Source organism: Carassius carassius, chromosome 23 (genome assembly GCF_963082965.1).
Source record: "Carassius carassius chromosome 23, fCarCar2.1, whole genome shotgun sequence".
Taxonomy (NCBI): Eukaryota; Metazoa; Chordata; class Actinopteri; order Cypriniformes; family Cyprinidae; genus Carassius; species Carassius carassius.
This window is the reverse complement of record NC_081777.1, coordinates 4,339,866-4,363,732: the sequence shown is the minus strand read 5'-3', so window position 1 is coordinate 4,363,732 and position 23,867 is coordinate 4,339,866. Positions and strand designations below refer to the sequence as shown.

The following is a 23,867-nucleotide window of genomic DNA, read 5'->3' as shown; positions in this document are numbered from 1 at the left end:
TTTTATGATGAGGAAGGTTATGAAGTGTAAATGTCGCAGTGCTGGTGCACAGCTGTGTTTGTATCCTCAGTCACGCCTGCTGTGTCCTGTCGCCCCCTTGCTCGTCCTCCCTCTCCGCAGGCGTTTGTGGTGAGGCGGTTGCTGGAGTATACGCAGAATAGCGAACCCGACCTGCCCTACGGCCTGCTGCTGGTGCTGGGCCTCTTGGCCACCGAGCTGATTCGCTCCTGGTCCCTCGCCCTCACCTGGGCGCTCAACTACCGCACCGGCACCCGTCTGCGAGGAGCCATCCTGACCATGGCCTTCCACAAGATACTGCGTCTGCGCAGCCTTCGGGAGAAGACCATGGGAGAGGTACGGTGTTGAGATTGGGTGGGTGAGGAGTTTTGGATTAATGAAATGGACATTTAGGAAGGTTAGGTGCAGATATCCTAGGGTGTTGAATGGTGAAGAGATGAAGAGTGAAGCAAAATATCTAAAGAAGGTGATGTCCGAATATATTTAATGGTAGTCTACGAAATGTTCGGGGATTTTGCTGATGTATGTGTCACTTGTGTCTTTAGCTGATCAATATGTGTTCGAGTGATGGGCAGCGCATGTTTGAAGCCGCTGCTATGGGCAGCCTGTTGGCTGGAGGCCCCCTGGTGGCCGTGCTGGGAATGGCATACAACTTATCCGTATTGGGGCCGACGTCTCTGCTGGGATCTGCTGTATTCATCCTCTTCTACCCCACTATGGTGAGCTTTTCGTTCAGGCTTTGTTTTGTTTTCCCATTGGGAGTTTCCGTTGTAACTCCGATGTTTCTCCTGTAGATGTTTAGCTCCAGGCTGACAGCGTACTTCAGGAGGAAGGGAGTAGCCGTGACTGACCAGCGTGTTCAAAAGATGAATGAGATTCTGAACTACATCAAGTTCATTAAGATGTATGCCTGGGTGAAGGCCTTCTCTCAAGCTGTACGAAGTAAGTTGTTTTTTTTTACGCGTGTTTGGCTTGGTGTTATTTTTTTAGGATTACTAATAAACGAATGTAGTTTGATTTGTATATATTATCTGTTTTAATTTAAGTTAGTAATTTTTGTAGTTTAATTATGTAGTTGTTTTGGCGTTTGGCTTAGTGTCAGGTTACAATCATTGTTAGCACATTATACCTTTTTTGTTAATATTTTGAATTGATTTTAGCTTTATTTTTTTGTTTTCATTTAAATGTAAAGTTTAGAAATTGTTGTTTGCATTTGTCATTTTTATTAAATTTAGTTTTTTAAATGTGTGTATATATAATATTAATAAAATTGTAGCTTTTAGTTTTGGATCAGTTTCAGTGGTTTTAATACAAAAATTCAACTAAAACTTGATGAAAATGCGAATTGTTGTTTGGCGAATAACTAAAATTAAATCTTTTTTTTTAAAGTAATGAAAATGTTTTGTAGGGTTTTAGTTAATGGTAGTAGCCTGCTTTGGTCTATTTCCATGCAAATGTTTTTGCTTATTTTGTTCAATCTAACAGGAATTAGAGATGAGGAGCGTCAGATTCTGCAACAAACAGGATATTTTCAAAGCATTACAGTCGGCGTGGCACCGATCGTCGTGGTGATTGCCAGTGTGGCCACATTCTCCACCCACATGTTGTTAGGTTATGACCTTAACGCCGCACAGGTAGGGTTACATTGCTTGTTTGGAGGTGTAGGTATTACCACAGTGTTAATTTACTCATGCACTGACTCTTTACTTCATTTCTTTTTTTTTTTTCAGGCATTTACTGTCGTCACTGTTTTCAATGCCATGACCTTTGCCTTAAAGGTCACCCCATTTTCTGTCAAATCTCTATCAGAGGCATCTGTCGCCATTGATAGGTTTAAGGTGAGCTTTCTCTCCTTCTTTCTCCAGATAGTTACCTTCTACCTTTGTCAAGTCTGGCAGTGTGTATTTTGCATGTTGTTCTCATAGCAAGTGTAATCATTGAGGTGTGTTTGATATGGGGATATGGGAGTTGAATGAATAAGATGGGAATGGGGCTGTTCTTGGTGCCATATTGAAAAGCTCCAGTTGCCATCCAGCTCACTTCTATCTTTCACTTAATCCTGCAGATTATATCTTAATTTCTTCTGGTTCTGGCTTAAGTGGCAGATACTAAAAAAACACATAAAGTCCCTTTTACGTGACTTGCATCATGCTTCAATGAACTTGCACATCAAAAGTGTTGGAGATACCATCATAAAAGGGCAATTTTAGGAAGATGTTAGAATAACAAAATGGAAGTAGATTTGACAATGGGTAAAACATGGTAATAGCAAGAGAACTAGAGTTTTATTTGAGCTTAGAACTGAAGCAAATCTCTTCAAGACTTCTTGAACAAGGGTTCACATTTAAGGTTGCTCAGCTTCATACATCTGGACCAGAAACTCTTCCATCTTGTTTAGTTTTTTTTTGTGCCAACATCACGTTACTGTAGAGTGCTGCATTAAAGATGACTTTTCTCCTTTAATCCTTTAAAAAAAAAAACAATCGGATGTAAATCCCGTGGCAAAACAGAGAAACAAATAGAGATATAATTAGCATAGCTGCTGTTCCAACCAAGTAAAATTAATTAGTTTAACCCAAGCTACAGAATAATAATGCGCATTTGATCAGATATAACTACAGTCCAAAATTTTGAGATGCATTATTTGAATGCTTGGTGAAAGAGATGCGTTTTTAATCTAGATTTAAACAGAGAGGGTGTGTCTGAACCCCGAACATTATCAGGAAGGCTATTCCAGAGTTTGGGAGCCAAATGTGAAAAAGCGTGATGGATTGTAGCGTGGTAGAAGACTAGTTAGGTATGCAGGAGCTAAACCATTAAGGGCCTTATAGGTAAGTAATAATATTTAGTAACTGAGACAGAACTTAATAGGTAGCCAGTGCAGAGACTGTAGAATTGGGGTAATATGATCATATTTTCTTGACCTGGTAAGGACTCTAGCCGCTGCATTTTGGACTACCTGTTGCTTGTTTATTGAAGATGCAGGACAACCACCTAGCAGTGAATTACAATAGTCCAGTCTAGAGGTCATAAATGCATGAACTAGCTTTTCTGCATCAGAAACATATAAAATGTTTTGTAGTTTGGCAAGGTTTCTAAGATGGAATGCTGTTTTTGTAATATGGGAAATATAGTTTTCAAAAGACAAGTTGCTGTCTAATGTAACGCCCAGATTTTTGACTTTAGAGGAAGTAACAGTTCATCCGTCTAGTTATAAAAAAAATCTACGAGATTCTGTGTACTGTTGTTTTGGTCCAATAAGTAATCTCTCTGTCTTATCCGAATTTAATACTAAAAAATTATTGGTCATCCAATCTTTAACATTTTTAACACACTCTGTTAGCTTAGATAATTGGGAAGTTTCATCTGGTCTTGTTGAGATATATAGTTGAGTATCATCAGCACAACAGTGGAAACTAATCCCGTATTTTCTAATAATATTACCAAGGGGCAACATGTATATTACAAACATTAGAGGACCTAGGACAGATCCTTATGGCACTCCATATTTTACTGGTGATAAGTGAGATGACTCCCCATTTAAATAAACAAAATGGTAGTGTTTGGACAGGTAGGATCTAAACCATCTTAGAGCCTGCCCTTGAATACCTGTATAGTTTTGTAATCAATCTATGAGTATGTCATGATCTATGGTGTTGAACGCAGCACTAAGATCAAGTAAAACTAGCAATGAGATGCAGCCTTGATCTGACGCAAGAAACAAGTCACTTGTAAATTTAACAAGTGCAGTTTCTGTTCTATGGTGGGGCCTGAAACCTGACTGAAATTCTTCATACAGATCATATTTTTGATCATAAATGGGCCTATACTTTGCCAGTTCACTAGGATCTAGTTGTGGTTTCTTGGTTTCTTAATAAGAGGCTTAATAACCACCAGCTTGAATGGTTTTGGGACGTGACCTAAGGATAAGGATGAGTTAATGATATTGAGAAGCGGTTCTTCGACTGCAGGTAACAACTGTTTCAGTAATTTTGTGGGTACAGGATCTAATAAACATGTTGTTGGTTTAGATACAGTGATAAGTTTATTTAGCTCTTCCTGTCCTATAGTTGTAAAGCTTTGCAGTTTATCTTTGGGTGCGATGGATGAAACTGAAGTATTAGACACTGTAGAATCTATATTTGTTACTGTCATTCTAATGTTATCTATTTTATCAGTTAAGAAATTCATAAAGTCATTACTATTAAACGTTGAGGGAATATTTGAATCAGGTGGCATCTGGTTATTTGTGAATCTAGCCACTGTGCTAAATAAAAACCTTGAATTGTTTGTGTTATTTTCAATGAGTTTGTGGATATGCTCAGCCCTGGAAGTTTTTAGGACCTGTCTATAGCTTGACATACTGTTTTTCCATGCAATTCTAAAAACGTCCAAGTTTTTCTCCATTTGTGCTCAAGACTATGAGTTTCTTTCTTGAGAGAGTGACTAATACTGTTATACCATGGCACAGTATGCTTTTCTTTAACCTTTTTCAATTTGATGGGGGCAACAGCTTCTAATGTATTAGAGAAAGTAGTGCCGCTGTGTAATGCTGAGCCATATAGTTAATATCAGTGATACACAGCATTAGGGCTGCAACAAACTATTATTTTGATAATCGATTAATCTAAGGATTATTGGGTCGATTAATCAACTAATCATCAATTATTTAGCTGATTAACCAGTAGAAATGTATTGATTATTCAGCTTTTGCAATTAGTTAAAATATTGAGTTATACATATTCTGATAAATAAAGGTAATCACTTCAGCTTTTAAAAAGCAATATTATGTAATTAGTTATACAATTAATTTATACAAATAAATATATTTGGCACACAAAATGATATGGCAGAGAAACTCTCTTATTCAACCATTTAATCATTTAATTACATTAAATATATTTTTGTGGGTCATATGGATAAGAAACAAAATAAAGATTAAGTGATAAGACATTTTATTTTTTGGATAATCTAATATTCACAACATAATCTCTCTTAAAATACTTTATAGGGTTATGATAATCAAAACAGTCCTGAGCGGGATCAAGCTTTGATCTCTGCGAACCAAACTATACCTTTAAAGTGCTACAGTGCCACACTGGTCAAACCGCGTTGTTGCAGGCTCTTACATTAGATCATATGACTTTAATGACTACTTGACGACAAAAATATTTGTAGACCATTTTTATTGTCGACGTTGTCGATAATGTCAACTAATCGTTTCAGCCTTACACAGCAGGAATGGTCAGTATCATCATCGCTTTGAGGTACGATATTTATATCAGTAAGATCGATTCCATGCAATATAATTAAATCTAGTGTATGATTAAAAACGATGAGTGGGCACGGTGACATTTTGCTTGACTCCAAAAGAGTTTATTAGGTCAGTAAACGCAAGACCTAATGCATCATTTGTATTATAAATGTGTAATTTAAAGCAAAAAGTCTACTGAACCTTTCGTGTCCTCGTCAATACGTGGGGAGTGGTCCTGACACGATGATCGTCGCCGCGGGCATCATGCTGCGCTCCGTATTGATCAGGCTCCTGAAGTCCCTCTTCAGCATCTCCGTGTGCCACAGTGTGGTGTCATTAACCCCGGCGTGAAGCACGACTGCTCTGGGGCTCTCGTCGGCCTTCAGGATCGCGGGTATCTGTGCAGAAACATCGAGAACATGAGCACCAAGGAAACTGTGAGTGTGCACTTCTCATTCGGCTAACGTAGCACGGACGTGTCGGACGATGGAATCTCCGATGATCACAGCGTCGCGTCCCGTCTCGCGGAGGGGAACAAAGTGGCTCCGGGTGGAGATCTCAAGGACCGGAGGAGGAAAAGTCGTCTCCCGGGTCCTGGCTCGTGTCCTCCGCTGTGGAGGCACCCAGGGCCCGTTGTGTCCCAGTGCCGGAGTGAAGGAAATCTGGGAAGATCGGGTCCTGGGTTCACCTGGCCTGTGCAGAGAAACACACGGAGTAGAGGTGGTGGGTTATTACGATAAAAAATAGTCTATAATCTGGAACCAGCAGACCTGAGTCACATGTTCTGGGAATGCCCCAGATTAACAAAATTCTGGGCTGACATTTTCAGAACGTTTTCATTTATTTGTAACAAAGATCTTGATCCCAATCCTCTGACTTCCATCTTTGGGGTAGTGCCGGAAGAATTGCAGCTAACAACCAGATATCAGATAGAGCTCATAGCTTTCTCCACATTATTGGCTAGACGCCTGATTCTTCTCAACTGGAAAAAGGCATTGCCACCATCTTACAAACGCTGGGTTACTGAGGTGATGTCGTGTCTTAAACTTGAGCATCTTAAATACACTATCCGAGGTACCTCTGCAAAGTTTTATGGGGTCTGGCAGCCCTTTTTATCTTATTTGAATCTTCATTGGCCAGTATAGTATAATCAGTACTATGTGTATTCCCCCCCCTCCCTCCCTTTTTTTTTTTTTTTTTGCTGCAGGGGTGTGTATGTTGATGTGTGAATAAGTATGTAGATCCAGAATTAATGTTGTTCATGGTTCTGTGTATTGTGTTTGTGGAAAACAGAAAAATCAATAAAAATATTTGTATAATAATAAAAAATAGTCTATAAAAAATGTAAGTGACGGAGCTCAAACTTAAGACACATGGCAGCAACAAACAAAACGTAAAAATCACACATTAAAAAACTTGTGTTTGTTAAACACAGACCTTATTTCAGGCATTTAAGCAAAAACCCATTGACAATTGAACCAGAAGTGCTAAAATGCTCACTCATCTCCAGGATTTGGCCTACAAAAATACATAATTTCTGCAGCACTCTTCAGTCATGCATAAAATGAACATGCAGACATTCTAAGACACATGAAATGATTTAATAGCTAGGAAAAAGACAAAGAGCATCTGTGCAGTCTGTTAAATTTAACACTTGTAAATTGTGAGACAAGTTCCTTTTTAATCTGTTTTTTTCTCTGTTTTTTCATTGTCCTTCAGAGTTTGCTAGTGATGGCCGAGGTAAAGATGATCCGTGAACTGCCGAGGAATCCTTCCGCTGCGATCGAGATGACCAGTGCCAGTTTGGCTTGGGAGACAGGTGGTCACAGTGCCCAGCCTTCCCCCCGTGGTACACCCTATGTAGGCCACGGCACGAGAGGCTGTCGCAAGAAACGCCAGCAGCGTGGCGAACCAAAACATCACGGGATCCTGGAAGAGGAAACGCATGGCCAGCTGTTGAAAGATGTGTCTGTAGACATGGCATCCAGTCCTGAAGATCAAACACTTCAAGTGCCGACCATCAGCCAACGGCTGCAGAGAACTCTTCACTGCATCGATCTATCTATACAAAAGGTCTTTGCCTTTCTCAATGCTAATTTGGTAATGGTAGAGATAACAAAGAATAATCATGCTAATGATCATTTATGTGTTTGGATCTTCAGGGGAAGCTGGTTGGTGTCTGTGGCAGCGTGGGAAGTGGCAAAACATCTCTCATCTCTGCCATTCTTGGCCAGGTGATTGTCTAATTTGAAGCATAAAACAGAGCACCTGTCCTTTGTCTATGTTGAAGGCTACATCAATTCTATGTGGTCAGAAATCATCTTATCTGTTGTAACACCTGTTCTGTGTATGTCCCAGATGACTCTTTTAGATGGGACTGTTGCTGTAAATGGAGATTTTGCATATGTGGCACAACAGGCCTGGATTCTCAATGCATCCTTCCGTGACAATATCCTGTTTGGCAAGGAAATGGAGGAAGAGAGGTGAGTGCCAAATAAAAGGAAGGTGTTGAGGCCCTGATATACTCACAGCAAAGTTATTTTTCGTTATTCGCTAAAGAAGTTCAAAGTACTTGAGCAACAGTGTACTGTCATTGAACATCCATTTCTGTCTGTTCTACTGAGAGTGGCATTTAGATGAATATGTAAATATGTGCTGCGCGTTTTCCTCTCAATAACAAAATAAGCACACAGTAGAAATGACAATAGTGAGAAAACAGCAGTTAAGAAAGCATATGATCAAAGTGCTGTGGATATGTTTGCACCAGTTCTGCAATTCAGAACTCCATTCAAGTGATGTCACGTTTGTTTAGCATAGCATTTTATACAATAGATTGCTTTAAAGCAGCTTTACAGTATTAACTCTTTCCCCGCCAGTAATTAAAAACAACGCAGCATTTTTTTATCATTTTCACAAAAGTTTATGAATATAAACTGTTGTATGAATATCTGAACATGCCATATGCCAAAGAACAAAGAAACAAAGAACAGAGCCTCTGCTTTTAAACAAAAAAACTTTTATTGTATATTCATGGTATCCATTTTTATCAACACTTAAATGTGGGTACGGTTCATTAAAAAAAATTATGTCATTAATGACTTAGCCTCATGTCGTTCCAAACCCGTAAGACCTCCGTTCATTTTGGAACACAGTTTAAGATATTTTAGATTTAGTCCGAGAGCTCTCAGTCCCTCCATTGAAAATGTGTGTACGGTAGTCATAATTTTTGTTATTTTTGGACCAAAATGTATTTTCGATGCTTCAACAAATTCTAACTGACCCTCTGATGTCACATGGGCTACTTTGATTGTTTTTATTACCTTTCTGGACATGGACAGTATACCATACATACATTTTCAATGGAGGGACAGAAAGCTCTCGGACTAGGGCTGCAACTAACGACTATTTTAATAGTCGACTAGTCACCGACTATTGAAACGATTAGTCGACTAATCGAATAATTATAAATTTTTTCTAAAATTTAGCATGAGATTGCTTTAATTCTGTGGAAAATGATAGTAAACACAAGAAAGAAGGGGGTACTTCAATGAAAAATGCATATTTTATTGAACTTTGCTGCTGATAGGCCGATTCATACTAAAAGAAAATAAAAATGCCCTGTCTAAAACCAATTAGGCACAGCGCTCGGTCAGTATAGACATAAATGCATAAATAAAGAAACTCTATCATTTTTATAAAGGACAGGCACATTTGTTTTATAAGAAAAATTAAATTAAAATCAAGTAAACATTTTCTTCCTGTAAACCAGGGGCAGGCACATTAGCAGCAATAAAACAGTAAACAAAAATATTAAGTGCATTTTGTGAGATGCATTCAGTGGTCAATCTGTTGCAAAAGAACTTTACAACTCGTCTCAACATTATGAAATCTAACGGTTTTAAAATAAGCTTTCAGAGTCGTCTGAATTTAAGTTGTAAACATGGACTGTGTGATACTACCTGGACACAAACCTGTCATGGTGGACAGACCAAGTTTAAAATCAACATGAGGCTCAGGCTATGTCGTTCAGTTTATTCATATTAAGGAAAGTCAGCATATCCACATGGTCTCGTGTGAGACTTGCGCTCTTCTGGGAGCAGATATTATCCTATCATAACAAACAATATATCAATGGAAAGATTATGTATTCAGCTTTCAGATGATGTATAAATCTCAATTTAAAAAAAATTACACATAAGACTGGTTTTGTGATCCAGGGTCACAAATGTACAATGTACATCCAAAACAAAACGTATTGGCTTCCATGTTATTTAAATCTGACCGAGGCGAGTCAAACTCCGGTTTCATTCAACTGTCCGACGTGCTTTCTCTTTAAATGTTCATGCATCACCGAGGTGCTGCCGTGATACGCAAGGACTGCTTTGCAAACCATGCAGGTAATCTTTTTATTCGCCGTATCCAGGTTAAAATGCTCCCAAACTTTAGATGTTTTGGTACACGCAGCTGCTGCGTTGGACGCCGCCATTTCTGTATGTTATCGCTCAGCAGAGAAGCTAATGCGCATGTGCGACTCTCGGCAGAGATTGTAATGAAGAGAGATGCCTCACTCGGTCGGAAAAAAACATGTCTGGCGACAACTTCGACAATGAAATTCATTGTCGACTATTTCTATTATCGATTTTTGTCGACAACGTCGACGAATCGTTGCAGCCCTATCTCGGACTAAATCTAAAACATTTTAAACTGTGTTCCGAAGATGAACTGAGGTCTCACAGGTTTGGAACGACATGAGGGTGAGTTATTAATGACATAATTTTTTTTTTGGGTGAACTAACCCTTTAATAACCAGTGCTCTCTTCAACCTTCAATACCACGACTGAAGTGAGCACGACTTAAATAATGGGTGTGTGTTCACGTTGTGTGTGTGTTCACTACTGTGTGTGTTCACTTGAATGGGTCAAATGCAGAGCACAGATAACTGTAGGTCACCATAATTGGCCACACATCACTTCAGTATCTATGGGCCTCAATACCGGACAGGTCAGTACTTTTTTTGGTTTGCCAAATGGTTGCGCTACATCAGTGTAATGAGTAATATGTTTGAGTATGTGTGAAAGAGACTAAAGGGCTGAGCAAGTGAAACAGGGCTGCAGGTGGATTGGTGAATGTGACTCTGCACAAAGATAAAATGAGCAAACATGACCTTGAAAGCTTGTGCTTAGTCATTGAATAGCCTCCACCTCTTGATATATTTAGAACTGTAATGACACCTTGATATTTTACCATTAAGAGTAAGCATTTTTGGTTTTAATGCAGGATATTTTATTCTCCTGTATTTATTTATTTTTTGTCTCCTGCAGGTATCAGGCAATTCTGAGTGTTTGCTGCTTGAGACTAGACTTGGCCATCCTCCCTAATGCTGACCTGACTGAGGTAACATGTTCTCTACAAAAATCAGCAGATACTCATAAGCCCTGTTATGCATTGCACAAATTTACACACACTGAACACGACATTCTGTTCTAGCAATCTAAGGTTCAAAACATCAGTCCAAAAAAGTAAATCTCATAGGGATGTGACAAGATCTTGTGGTGCGAGATCTCACAAGATCTGTTCAGAACGTGATGATATCCTCACAAAACAATTTGCAGTGTTTACATTAGAGCTGCAAGAGTAATCGTTTAAAGATGGCGATCTCAATTTAAACACCCATGCCATCTTATTCCTGAATGACAACGATTCAGTTATGTCTATTATGACTGTTTCAAATCGCGAGTGTCAGTGGAGTGTGAGAAGCGTTAGTGTTAGCAAACTCTTGAGCAGCAACAACAGTACCATGTTTTCTGCCATTGTTGTGCGTGTTTGTTTGCATTTGCCTTTAAAATCGGCATTTACTGCGCATGTCTACATGCCTAACGTACTACACACGCGCATGACGTCATCATCATTTTCAAAGATTCCCGTACTGGGTGTTTACTTTGAAATGAAAACAGTGGCGTTTTCAAAAACGTGCACTTTGAAACTTTCTAAATTATTAAGTCCCCAAAACGCCATTGTCGTGTAAACGAACGGGCAAAATGCAAAAAGTTTCCAGTTTTTGGCTGAAAGCATGTTATGTAAATGGCCCCTTAGATTGGCGAAATTGTGGCCAAAATTGTACAATGTGCACTGGGCTGCAGACCTGAGCTACTAATACAATAATAATTCTTTGATCAAACAATAAATGAAGGTATGTTTTTAATACATTGCGGGATTCCCTCTGTCAGATTGGAGAACGTGGTGCCAACCTGAGCGGCGGGCAGCGTCAGCGGATAAGCCTGGCTCGAGCTTTATACAGCAACAGGGATATTTACATTCTCGATGACCCTTTAAGTGCTCTGGATGCCCATGTTGGAAATCACATCTTCAACAATGCCATTAGAAAACATCTGCGTGGCAAGACCATCATCTTTGTCACTCATCAGCTACAGGTAATCTAGTGTCGTGGCCGGTCATGTGAAAAGTACTGTATATGTATTTTTAATTCAGCTTCCAAAAACCCTGTCCTATTTCTGTTGTAAGTATCTGGTGGACTGTGATGAAGTGATCGTCATGCGTGATGGCAGTATCACAGAGCAGGGAAGTCATGAGGACCTGATGAATCTGAATGGAGACTATGCCGCCATGTTTAACAACCTTCAGCTGGGAGAAACACCCATCATTGAGGTCCGAAAACTTCACTCTTATGTCAGGATGAACTTCAAACATCATTGTGTGTTTCTTGCATATTGAAGCTATGGTGGAGTTTTCAAATCTGTCGTTTTGTGTCATCTCAGGTTCCGAATAAGAACTCTGGGAGTTCCCTAAAGAAACCCTTAGAGAACAAGAAGGCAGGATCTGTCAAAAAAGAAAAATTAGCCAAGGGTGATGGTAAATAAGATTATGCTAAACAGTAAATTACACTGTTCTCACATTTAATCATGCTTTACTTGCTGATTTACCTCACTGCTGTCTGTTTTCTTTCAGGTCAGCTGATGCAGGTGGAGGAGAAGAGGAAAGGCTCAGTGCCCTGGGAGGTGTACAAAGTGTACATCCAGGCTTTAGGAGGGTGGCCCGTCTTCCTCTTCATCCTCGCCCTCTTTGTTCTCAATGTGGGCAGCACAGCCTTCAGCAACTGGTGGCTCAGCTACTGGATCAAACAGGGCAGCGGGGTAAGAGACCATGGGCAGATCGGAGCGGCAGAAAGGCTTCAGTTCCGTAAGGCCAGAGTAGAAGTGTTTAAATATTTAATGTGCTTCTGACCTTTACCAGTGTTTTTTTCCCCTCTTTTCTTTCTAGAGCTGTTAACTGTTTGTGGAAATCACAAATTATATTATTAATAATATTATGTTATTTTTTTCATATCGCAATATATATTGCAGAAAACCAAAATATCGCAATGTGAGTTTTTTCCTATATCGTGCAGCCCTACTAAAGAGAGTGAAATGTCTTTCAAATTTAAAACAATTTAAATGGAAAACAATATTCTCAGATTAGATAATCCATGTGAAACATGCTTAAAGGGATACTCCACCCCAAAATGAAAATTTTGTCATTTATCACTTACCCCCATGTCGTTCCAAAGCTTTGTTTGTCTTCGGAACACGATTTAAGATATTTTGGATGAAAACCAGGAGGCTTGGGACTGTCCCATAGACTGCCAAATAAATACCAGTGTCAACGTCCAGAAAAGTATGAAAAGCATTGTTACAACAGATTAGAAATTTACGCTTTGATTTGAAAGAAAACAGCACATCCTTGAAGTATTCTTGTCGCTTCATAACATTACGGTTGAACCACTGATGGCAGATGGACTATTCTGATGACGTCTTTCATACTTTTCTGGACCTTGACAGTGTAACTTCCTTGGCAGTCTATGGGACAGTCACAAGACTCCTGGTTTTCATCCAAAATATATAAAATTGTGTTCCGAAGACGTACAAAGCTTTTACCGGTTTGGAACGACATTGGGGTAAGTGATTATTAACAATTTTCATTTTTGGGTGGAGTGTCCCTTTAAAGGCACATCCATTACTGTGGAGATGACGAGGTAGTGTCGCCGACTTCATCTCTTAAACTGAAAACAAAAAAAGCAACGTTAAGATGTTTTTCTGGACACATTCATAATATATATACATACATTCAATTCATATATATATATACATACACATACACACACACACACAAATGTTCATTCATTAACATGTTTAACTGCATAATGCAGTGTGTGTGTGTGATGTCTTGCTCAACAGAACACGACGGTGCAGGTGGGGAACAGTTCAGTACTGAGTGAGAGTATGCGTGATAACCCTCAGATGCAACACTATGCTGCTGTCTACACCATGTCTATGGGAATCATGCTCCTTCTCAAACTACTGAGAGGCATTGTGTTTGTAAAGGTGAGATTTTACATCATATCGTTACTTTTATGCCGATTGCAGTTTAGCATGATGGACTTGCTGTGTCAGAGAATGAGCTCAATGTTTCAGCAAGTGATTTTTTGATTTATTTTTTTAAGGGTACTCTGCGTGCCTCCTCCAGGCTCCATGAGGAACTTTTTCAGAAGATTCTTCGTAGTCCCATGAAATTTTTTGACACTACGCCCACGGCTCGCATCCTCAACCGGTTCTCCAAAGACATGGATGAAGGTGGGACCTGATGGAGGGAGAGTGTAATTAGACTAATTGCTAATTTATAGCGATTTGTTTTTGTTCTGGTATCTAGTGTACATCTGTTGTGGACAGTTGACACAACTTTTCATATTTGCCTTTATAAAGCAGTTTTTTCTAACCTTATTCGATGTATGCATCATCTTGTGTCAAACTCTTACATTTAATCAATAAATGTAATTAGAATAATAAGACACTATAGGTTGTTTCCAGCCAAATTAAATCAACAAAACCTACTTTTGCACTGCAGAAGTGGTAAAGAAGCTGCATTTGATGTGCCATTTAGATGTGTTTACATTGCAGTTATGATTGCACAAATAATATTATGAATATTAAAGTTTATTTTTGTTTTTTAATGAAATGCTTATTTAAATATGAAATATGAATTAAAACCACCTGTAGGTGGCTGCAAGTCTGAGTAAGTCACTGGGTGCATCCGAAAACTGAAAAATGCTGCCTTCGGAGGTCTCATTCCAAGGTAGGAAGGCATCAAGGCACGTCTGAAATCAATGTCAGCTTCATTTCCTGTCTCCTGAGATGCCTTCATCTGGCCGGTTTTTGAAGGCAGCATAGATGTATCCTTTGCTGCCTTTGATATCCCACAATCCTCTGGGTTCCATTCTGTGAGAGTTAAGCCAAAAAATAAAGATGGCGTCTGAAAGTTGCGGTCGGTGGTCAGTTTGTGTGTAAATGTATGTTTCTGAACAACATTTTCCACTTTTTATGTCATTTCTAGCGAGAAATTAATATAGCAGTAATGAAATATCCACTTAGTTATCACCAAAGCTCTCTATATTTTGCTGTAGATCACTAAACCATTACTCCGCCTCAGAAGCCTGTCCGAAATCCGTTTCATGAGGTGCCTTCGGGCAAAAACGCTGCCTGCAAAGTCATTGCCTGATTAGACAGCAAGGCAGCAAGTCACCTGCCTAAGTTTTCGGATGCAGCCACTGAGTCATCCGCTCAACTGATTCATTCAAATGAATCATTCAGGAATGAAGCAAGTGTCCGATAGCCCCTTCCCCTCATGACGTAACTAAAGTGTCCAACATCGGTTATTTTCAGTCAGTGGTTCTCAAACCTTTCCTGGAGGACCCCTAGCTCTGCACATTTTGTATGTCTGCCTTATCTAACACACCTGATTCAACTCATCAGCTCATTAGTAGATAAGGGAGACATACAAAATGTCCAGGACTAGGGGTCCTCCAGGACCTCTAATTTAAGTGCATCATCTGGGTATTTAAAGTGCTCTTTTTCTTTTTGGAACGCACTACTCACTCTATTTATACTACAAAACGTCATAAAATAGTGCATAAGTACAGGATTTGGGACGCATCTGTCTTTGTGGATAAATCAATGAGTCATTGATGTGTTTAAAAATGCTGTTTCAACACTGCAAGTTGCTCAGTTCTGTTATGGATCAATTTTTGTTGTGTGTAAAATGTAACTCGGCAATAATAACTTCTTGTTTTTGTTGTACAAAATCAATATCAGATATGCAATCATTTGTTCTTTCATGAGAACAACAATTCTATGATATTATCATTAGGTGAACTCTCTTACCTGTCTCACATTTCTTCTCTCAGTGGACACACGTCTGCCGTTCCAGGCTGAGATGTTCATTCAGAACATGCTTCTGGTGCTCTTCTGCTTGGGTGTGATTTCCAGCGTGTTCCCGTGGTTCCTGTTGGCAGTAGGCCCGCTGGTCCTCCTCTTTATAGTGCTGCACGTGGTTTCTCGGGTCTTCATTCGAGAACTCAAACGATTAGACAACATCACACAGTCACCTTTCCTGTCCCACATTGCCTCCAGCATTCAGGGCCTGACCACAGTGCATGCTTATGGGAAAGAGGACGAATTCCTTCAAAGGTAAATGCTGGGATATCACTTTTTTGTGCGTTTCTTTTTAAACTTCTCCTTAGACTTGCAGTGAGCTTGGTTGATGGATTGTCTGTGTGTTTTCTCCCAGGTATCAGGAGCTGCTGGATCAGAACCAGGCTCCCTTCTATTTGTTCAGCTGCGCTATGCGCTGGCTGGCTGTGCGTCTGGATGTGATTAGCGTCGCTCTCATTAGCGTCACGGCTTTGATGATCGTCCTTATGCACGGCCAGATTCCTCCTGCATACTCAGGCTTGGCCATTTCATATGCCGTGCAGGTGAGGGGAAATTGTGTAAATGTTGTTTTTCTCTTTTAAATGGATGGTTCGCCCCAAAAATGAACATTCTTTCATCAGTTACTCACCCTTGTGCCATTCCAAACCCATTAAGCCTGGCTCATACTACAGGAGTTTTAGCATGATTTCAAAAATCTTGTCAAGCGCCTCGATCGGTCCCGTAGTTTATTGCATATTATTTGGTAATGTGAGGTGTTCACAGATCAAATCTTGCACTTCCCGATCTACTTGCTCACAAATCGGGGCCGCCTTGATCATATCAATTATGTTTGATATTAAGGATATAAATCGGGATGATGACGGCTATATGATAACGTCAGTACTTTCACAACAGCCAATGCGTGGCCACAAAACAGCTGCTGTATGCGTCTGTTGGAGATGGAGGAAACTGCCTCTTGCTTTTTTCTTTTCTTTTTTTTTTGTATTTATAAAAGTATTTTCACTCTAAAGCTTTTGGGGTAGGCCATTTTGGTGTAAAAAGATTTCCTTTTTTTTAAGCTTTGAAATTCTCGAACACTGCTGGGGAAAGTTACTTTATAAAATAATGAACTAAAAAAGTAACTAATTGCGTTACTTAGTTACTTTATATGTAAAGTAATGTGTTACATTACTTTCACGTTACTTTTTATATATGAGCAGGGCTTGAATGTTTTTAATATAAAAAGTTCTGTTTATATCAAAACGTAAAAGGCCTTTCACACCAAAAAGTGTGATGAATAAACCTCAGGCTGAAGGAAAAGTAAATTCACATCTGTACAGTAGAACACAGGAGAGGAAGCTTCAACATTCAGCAGCAATAAAAACTAAAAACAATGAAGAACGATTGTTAGTTTATCTTAAGTCATTTTTTATTATTAGTGTGGCTGAACTGGATCATCAGAGGTCAACAGCAAAGACATTAGTTAATAAAATGGGAATAGATACATTTGTGCTGTTTAACATATTGCAGGTTTGTGTCATATTCTAAGGTTTATATTCTAATTATCAACATTCACAACACCTCTCTACTTCTGATTTCTCCCAATATGGGGACAGGAGACTTTACTAGTTAATTGAAAAAAGTAATCTGATTACATAACTCGTGTTACTTGTAATGCATTACCCCCAACACTGTTTTTGAAAAAAAGCTTGGGATATGGTTCATGTAAATGTTTGCAGTAGTAATAAAAGCAACACAGCCTATTTTCCAGAAGTAAACCACAACTGATGATGTCAAGTGGGACTGATGCCCTGCAGGTAGAATAGCAAATGGATTTCTCCTCACTGCTTAGAAAAACCCACATAATTTGCATCTGTGGCAGACTGATGCACATGCCATTCTGTGCATGTTATGCCTTTTGTCTGATTGGTCTTCTGCCAAAATGTGAAGTGAGAAAAATGCTTTCCATTTAAGCACCTTTTCCCTCCTGAGTCATCATTACCTGGTTATACTGATAAGCAGGCAGTATTCAATTGATGACGCAAATACACTGTGGTTTACAGCCAAATCATACGATGTGGAAATAAACCCACGGTGAAATAGTGAGGGAATCAAACTCAGGACCAAACAAACAAAACAAGTGTAATAACAAAAATAAGTGTAGGATGCATATATTTCCTTCAAATGAGATTTGCATAAGGTCAGATTGCCAGTTGACATTTGTACCAGGGTTATTTAATTGAAACCATTAAAAACATGTTTGTTACTTAAATATTAAAATAAATATTAACTGCAAAAAAAAAAAAAGTGTGTATGTTTGTGTGACCCTGGAAACTCAAAACCAGTCTTAAGTGTCAATTCTTCATAAATAAGCTTTCCATTGATGTATGGTTTATTAGGATCGGACAATATTTGGCTGAGATACAACTATTTGAAAATCTGGAATCTGAGGGCGCAAAAAATCTATAAATATTTAGAAAATTGCCTTTTAAAGTTGTCCAAATTAATTCTTAATAATGCATATTACTAATCAAAAATTAAGTTTTGGTACATTTACGGTAGGAAATTTGCAAAATATCTTCATGGGACATGATCTTTACTTATCTTAATAGTTTTTGGCATAAAAGAAAAATAGATGATTTTGACCTATACTATGTTTTTTGGCTATTGCTACAAATATACCCCAGAGACTTAAGACTGTGGTCCAGGGTCACGTATATATATATAACAAACTTGTCACCTTGGCTAATTGAACTGTTAATTTAGTCTAACTTAAAGTACTTAACTGAAGCAAATAAACTTAAACGAATGAATAAGAATGAATTGTAACTATATAGATATTGCATCTTAACATCTCTTTCGTCTCTCACAGCTTACAGGATTATTCCAGTTTACTGTTCGCTTGGCCTCTGAGACTGAAGCTCGGTTCACCTCAGTAGAGAGAATCCACCATTACATCAAGGTACTAGTCCTGCATCATTTCAACTTGACATTAAAAGCTTCTCTTCCAGATCTGAGGTCTGTTGTAACTCTTTTTACGATGAATTCAGAAAGGATGAAGTTCTACCTTTGCTTAGTCACCTCTGTCTGTCTTAGTCTCTGTCTCTGGAGGCTCCTGCGAGGGTGAAAAACAAGGCTCCTCCATCTGACTGGCCCCAGGAAGGTGAGATCGTGTTTGATGAAACGGAGATGAGGTACAGAGACAACCTCCCAATGATACTGAAGAAAGTTTCCTGCACCATTCGACCGAAAGAGAAGGTCGGGATTGTGGGACGAACGGGCTCAGGTCAGTCTTATGTCTGTTCTCTTTAAGTATGATATTTAATTTATTATTCCGATTCTTTTTGGAATGCATTAAAAAAATATTTTCCTGGTCACAATGCAAAACACCGCTGTATGCTGCGTCCATAGACGGTAAAAATACATGGACGTAGTTTCCATGACATGACCTGTAGATTTCTGAAGAGCGTTTTTGAAGCTCAAAGTGGGCGGAGCCTGTTGTCACCATCTTGCTAGTACGTCGCTCCCGGATAATCAAAAATAGGCAAAAGAGGCAGGAGGAGGTTGCTGAAACCACGCCCACCTAGCTCGACAGCGGTGACAGCAGTGGAAATCTGCCTGTCACTCAAGTGGCCACGCCCTTAATTATGCAGAACTTAAAGGCTTAACCACATCAACTCTGGGGACCCACCGGTGGGTCCAATATTGCATATGCCTAATTCTCAAAAAAATCAAAATAACAGCTGAAGTGGTTAATATAATTTAAATGGATGAGTAACTTCCGTGTTGATTTCACGAGAGAGAGCGGGAAACACAGATAAGAATTGCATGGCAGAGAGTGTGAGAGAAACTCTGGATGAAAGCGCACATAACTCTGACAGCAGATGGCGCTGAACAGCAGAAATGCAGCCGTTACCCCAGAAACTCTCTAAATAAAACAGCTGCAATGGTTTAAATAGCCGTTCAGATCACAGCGCCAAATACTTAAATATCTAGACTTAATAGGCTGTTTATTGTAAAATAAGATTCTACAACATGCCCTAGATATCCTTTGAAATGTTTTGATTCTTTATTGTTTGGTAACACTTTAAATTAAGGCTTAGTTAATTAACATTAGTTAATTCATTAGCAAACAATGTCAATGAAAATTTTTTCTAAACGTTCATTAATCTTAGATAATTTCAATATTTAATAAAACGTTGTTAAAAAGAAAAAGTTTCAACTGTTATTTAATGAACTAATAACTTCTGTTTTAATGTGCAAATGTAGCTATTGCTCATTATTAATGTTAATGCATCAACTAATGAGATCTTATTGTAAAGTGTTACTTATTGGTCTTGAGAATTCTTTGGCACTTTAATCTGTGTGAATTTTTTTACTTTATATTTTTTTGTGTATTACTTTTATTGTATGTAAATGTTCAGTTCTTTTTGTTATAGGAAACGAGTTATTAAACCTGTTATACTTTGACAACACTTTTTTGTTTTTTGTAACTAAATTTCAATACCATGATAATGCCGTATACAGTGATAAAAACAATAGCAATTAATCGCACCATGAAAATTTGATACTGCCATACTACCCACAGAACGGGTTTTGACCGCGCATAACTAAAAATAAATAAATATAATTAATAAAAATAAAAATTATGTACATTTGACACATTTACATATATAATAATAATAAAAAATATTTTTAATGGTTTTGAATACCTTAATAATGTATAAAGTGGTAATAATAAAAGTTTATCAAGACATCATTAACTTTTAAAATAAATTATTGTGCAAATCAGATATTCAATTTAAGGTAACTTTTATAATCAGGGTTTTTTTTCTAAATCACTTTCATGGTGAATCTAGATAAATGTGTAATAAATCTGCCCTCAGGGAAGTCGTCTCTGGGAGTGGTTCTGTACCGGCTGGTTGAACCGTGTGGTGGCTCCATCAAGATTGATGGTGTCAACATTTGCGACATTGGCCTTGCTGATTTGCGCAGCAAACTGTCAATCATTCCACAGGAGCCAGTGCTTTTCAGTGGTACTGTCAGGTAGGCGGGACCTCCTCTGACTTGTGCTGTGTATCCAACAGACCATTTCACACATAGGTACAGTCAAACCAAAAATTATTCAGACACCTTCAACATTTCTCACATTATCACAGTTTATTCGTTGTAGTTTAGTAAATGGTAATAAAAAATGACATTAACTTCATCTTGATAATGTCAGATAACTTTGATAGAAAGATATGTTCTGAATTATGTCGAATAGCTGTCAGCTGTTAAATTTAAGTACGGTACACAATTAGATCATACCGATTACCAAGCAATGCTTCATTTTGTTCATTCTGTGATGTAAAAAGGTTGCATTAGCAATAAAAGAAAAAAACACTTAATAAAACATGGTCAGGTCAAAGTGTCTGAAGAATTTTTGGTCACAAATTTGTATCAGTTTTACTGGTAGTGCGTTGTATGAAGAATTTTTGGTTATATGTCACAGTTTATCTTATTTTGCTATCCTCACTCGTTTTGTATTCTTTATGAACAGATCCAACTTGGATCCTTTTAACCTGTATTCAGAGGAGCAAATCTGGGATGCCCTGCAGAGGACACATATGAAAGAATGTGTAAGCTACAGAAAACCCTTCACAAGTGACACACACCGTGTATAACGTTTACAGGTTGCCCACTTTCACATAGCAGCTTCTCAGTTTGTCACGTATGAAATCTCACTCTCCCATGACTTCTTGTTGTTCTTCCCTTCATCTCATCAGCGTTACATTCAGTTTTCCCACGGCTTTGAATCTTTGTGATTGATGTCCTGCATCTCCTCTCTGTTGTTCAGGTGTCTCAGCTGCCTTTAAAGCTGGAGTCCGAGGTGGTGGAAAACGGGGAGAATTTCTCCGTGGGTGAGCGGCAGCTGCTGTGTGTGGCCCGAGTTCTTCTGAGACAGTGCAAGGTGAGTTAACATTGACTGGAATCAGCTGATCGTGCAGAACAGACTGTGTCTCATTTAACCGACTCATCCGATTTGTTTGCCTCCTGATTTTTAGATCTTGATTCTGGACGAGGCCACAGCGGCGATGGACACAGAGACTGACAATCTGATTCAGGAGACGATTCGTAATGCGTTCCAGGACTGCACCACGCTGACCATTGCACACAGATTGCATACGGTGCTCAGCTGTGACCGTATCATGGTGCTCAATCAGGGCCAGGTATGGTGTAGCGGACTAATGACTAGTTTGGATAAAAAAACCTTTTCATTAAGGGACAATATTTGCCCCGGTATTTATTTTTGTGGGTATTGTTTTTTTTTGTTTTATCATTGTAGGGGCAGTCTCTATATTTACTTGTATTAAATGTCAAATACTTTACATCAAATTAGGGCTGTGCAATTAATCGCTTTTGATTGTCATGCACATCTTTACTGAAAAGATGCGCATGACAGTCGCATGCGATTAATTGCACAGCCCTATATCAAATACTTACATTTTACCAATTTATCAATCAATCAGAATGATATAGACCAATCAAGTTTTAGCAGCATCACCAAAAGCCATCTTTACTTCAAACCAGTGTTAATTTCGTTAACAAACATTTTTTCTGTGACTAGGATGAGACGTTGATGAGCTAAAAAATATATCTGATGACGAAATTATGACGAAATTTATGCCATGTCTTCGTTAACTAGAGGAGACTGGACTATAATGTTATCTGAGGACTACCGGACATTCAAAATACATCCTGTAGGCTATTGTCCTTCAAAATGTCTGTCCCTGTCATTGGATTGCAATCGGATAAGGGCCGTTTGCAGACTAGTCAGTATAGCAGCCGCAGTGGATGGATAGGCTAATACAACGCGAACTAGCGATATGAAACAATGGCCTCAGCACCCTCAAGGGTAGGGATGAGGAGACCAGACATCACGTTTTTCCCAGGAGTCACAATTCGTTGTCGATTAACTTAAAGTTAGTGAAGGCGGGATAGGCGGAATCACGCTGATAGAAGTGTTCTCTCTCTCACGCGCGCTCCACTTCCTCAGTTCTCACATACAGCGCACGATCAGTTCTCAGCGCTCAAATACACACACAGCAGTCCAATATTTATCGTGTAGAGTATCTCACGTAAATACAGTAGGTTATGGATTAAGTAAACGTGAACAGGTGTGTGAAAACTAGGGCTGCTCCGATCACGATCAGCCGATCATTAATGCGCATCTCGTCAGTAAAGCCGGTTCTCTAATCAGCAGTAAATTCCCTCAGGTGCGTGATTTCACATAGAGCAGCTGTTACTACACAGAGCCGTTGTTAACTGAGAAGATGCGCAAATCCACGTTCATTTTCAGCGTTTATTTGCGCATCTTCTCAGTTAACAACGGCTCTGTGTAGTAACAGCTGCTCTATGTGAAATCACGCACCTGATGGAATTAACCGCTGATTAGAGAACCGGCTTTACTGACGAGATGCGCATTAACGATCGGCTGATCGTGATCGGAGCACGTCTAGTGAAAACTGAACGTGTGTCAGTATTTCATGCATGCCTTCCGTCTTAAAAGGACAGCATTCCAAATTAAATTACTATCTGTCATTAATGTTACCCAACAAAAGATGTTAAATTAATGTATACATGTTAAGTAAAACCTACAGTATCTTGTATTATTGTGCTTCTTTAAAAAAAAAAAAAAAAAAAAAATTGAAAATTGTCATAATTTATTTAAGATTTTCCAAATTCAGTCCTTGATTCATATTTGTCATAAGCTTAATTGATTTGGTCTAAAGAGAGAAGAATTCATGATTATTTTAATTTAAAAACTACATATAAAATAGCTACCAAAATATTTTTTTGGTTATTACAGTTTGGCTAAAACTATTGACTAAAAGTAATAACTAAAAGTTGACAAAAATGCAATGACTTTGTCGACTAAAACTATGAAAGACTCTAATGACTAAAATGTGACTAAGACCATTAAGCATTTTCATCTCAAGACTAAGACTAAATCAAAAATGCCTGCCAAAATTAACACTGCTGCAGAAGTGGAACAGAAGAACGGTTTATGAATTTGTCTATTGCTTTTTAAGCATTAGAAGTGAAAGAGTTCAAATTGGTTATGCAGTGAACAAAACATGCATTTTTAGCGGAATAACTCTGGCCATTGGGTTCATAAGCTCATTAGAAATGCGTGTGATTGGTTATAATGCTTAATGCTGCAAAAACTGAACAGAAGGTATGATGCAATGTGAGAAGGCATAACAGATTTAGTTTACTTGTGCAAGGGCAATTGTCTCCTACTTGTCTTGAGTTTGGATGTCGTTTTTGTTCACTTTGGTGGCATTTTTGCCCCAAGACCCTGGTGGGAC

The 23,867-nt window shown here is 38.7% G+C and overlaps 1 protein-coding gene across 2 annotated transcripts in view; it reads left to right on the top strand.

Annotated features, from left to right (window-relative positions):
- The window catches only part of LOC132101235 (ATP-binding cassette sub-family C member 5-like), a 41,855-nt gene that overhangs the window by 16,625 nt on the left and 1,363 nt on the right, over nucleotides 1–23,867 (top strand). For both annotated transcript variants that reach the window (XM_059506008.1, XM_059506009.1), the window contains 23 exons: nucleotides 121–354; nucleotides 564–737; nucleotides 813–960; nucleotides 1,504–1,652; nucleotides 1,749–1,856; nucleotides 6,992–7,345; nucleotides 7,435–7,506; nucleotides 7,631–7,755; nucleotides 10,594–10,666; nucleotides 11,500–11,703; nucleotides 11,795–11,938; nucleotides 12,049–12,142; nucleotides 12,239–12,423; nucleotides 13,504–13,650; nucleotides 13,770–13,899; nucleotides 15,507–15,789; nucleotides 15,890–16,076; nucleotides 18,386–18,475; nucleotides 18,610–18,799; nucleotides 20,400–20,559; nucleotides 21,056–21,134; nucleotides 21,353–21,466; nucleotides 21,561–21,725. In XM_059506008.1, the coding sequence (XP_059361991.1) occupies nucleotides 121–354; nucleotides 564–737; nucleotides 813–960; nucleotides 1,504–1,652; nucleotides 1,749–1,856; nucleotides 6,992–7,345; nucleotides 7,435–7,506; nucleotides 7,631–7,755; nucleotides 10,594–10,666; nucleotides 11,500–11,703; nucleotides 11,795–11,938; nucleotides 12,049–12,142; nucleotides 12,239–12,423; nucleotides 13,504–13,650; nucleotides 13,770–13,899; nucleotides 15,507–15,789; nucleotides 15,890–16,076; nucleotides 18,386–18,475; nucleotides 18,610–18,799; nucleotides 20,400–20,559; nucleotides 21,056–21,134; nucleotides 21,353–21,466; nucleotides 21,561–21,725 (3,609 nt within the window). The remainder of the gene's footprint in view (nucleotides 1–120; nucleotides 355–563; nucleotides 738–812; nucleotides 961–1,503; nucleotides 1,653–1,748; nucleotides 1,857–6,991; nucleotides 7,346–7,434; nucleotides 7,507–7,630; nucleotides 7,756–10,593; nucleotides 10,667–11,499; nucleotides 11,704–11,794; nucleotides 11,939–12,048; nucleotides 12,143–12,238; nucleotides 12,424–13,503; nucleotides 13,651–13,769; nucleotides 13,900–15,506; nucleotides 15,790–15,889; nucleotides 16,077–18,385; nucleotides 18,476–18,609; nucleotides 18,800–20,399; nucleotides 20,560–21,055; nucleotides 21,135–21,352; nucleotides 21,467–21,560; nucleotides 21,726–23,867) is intronic.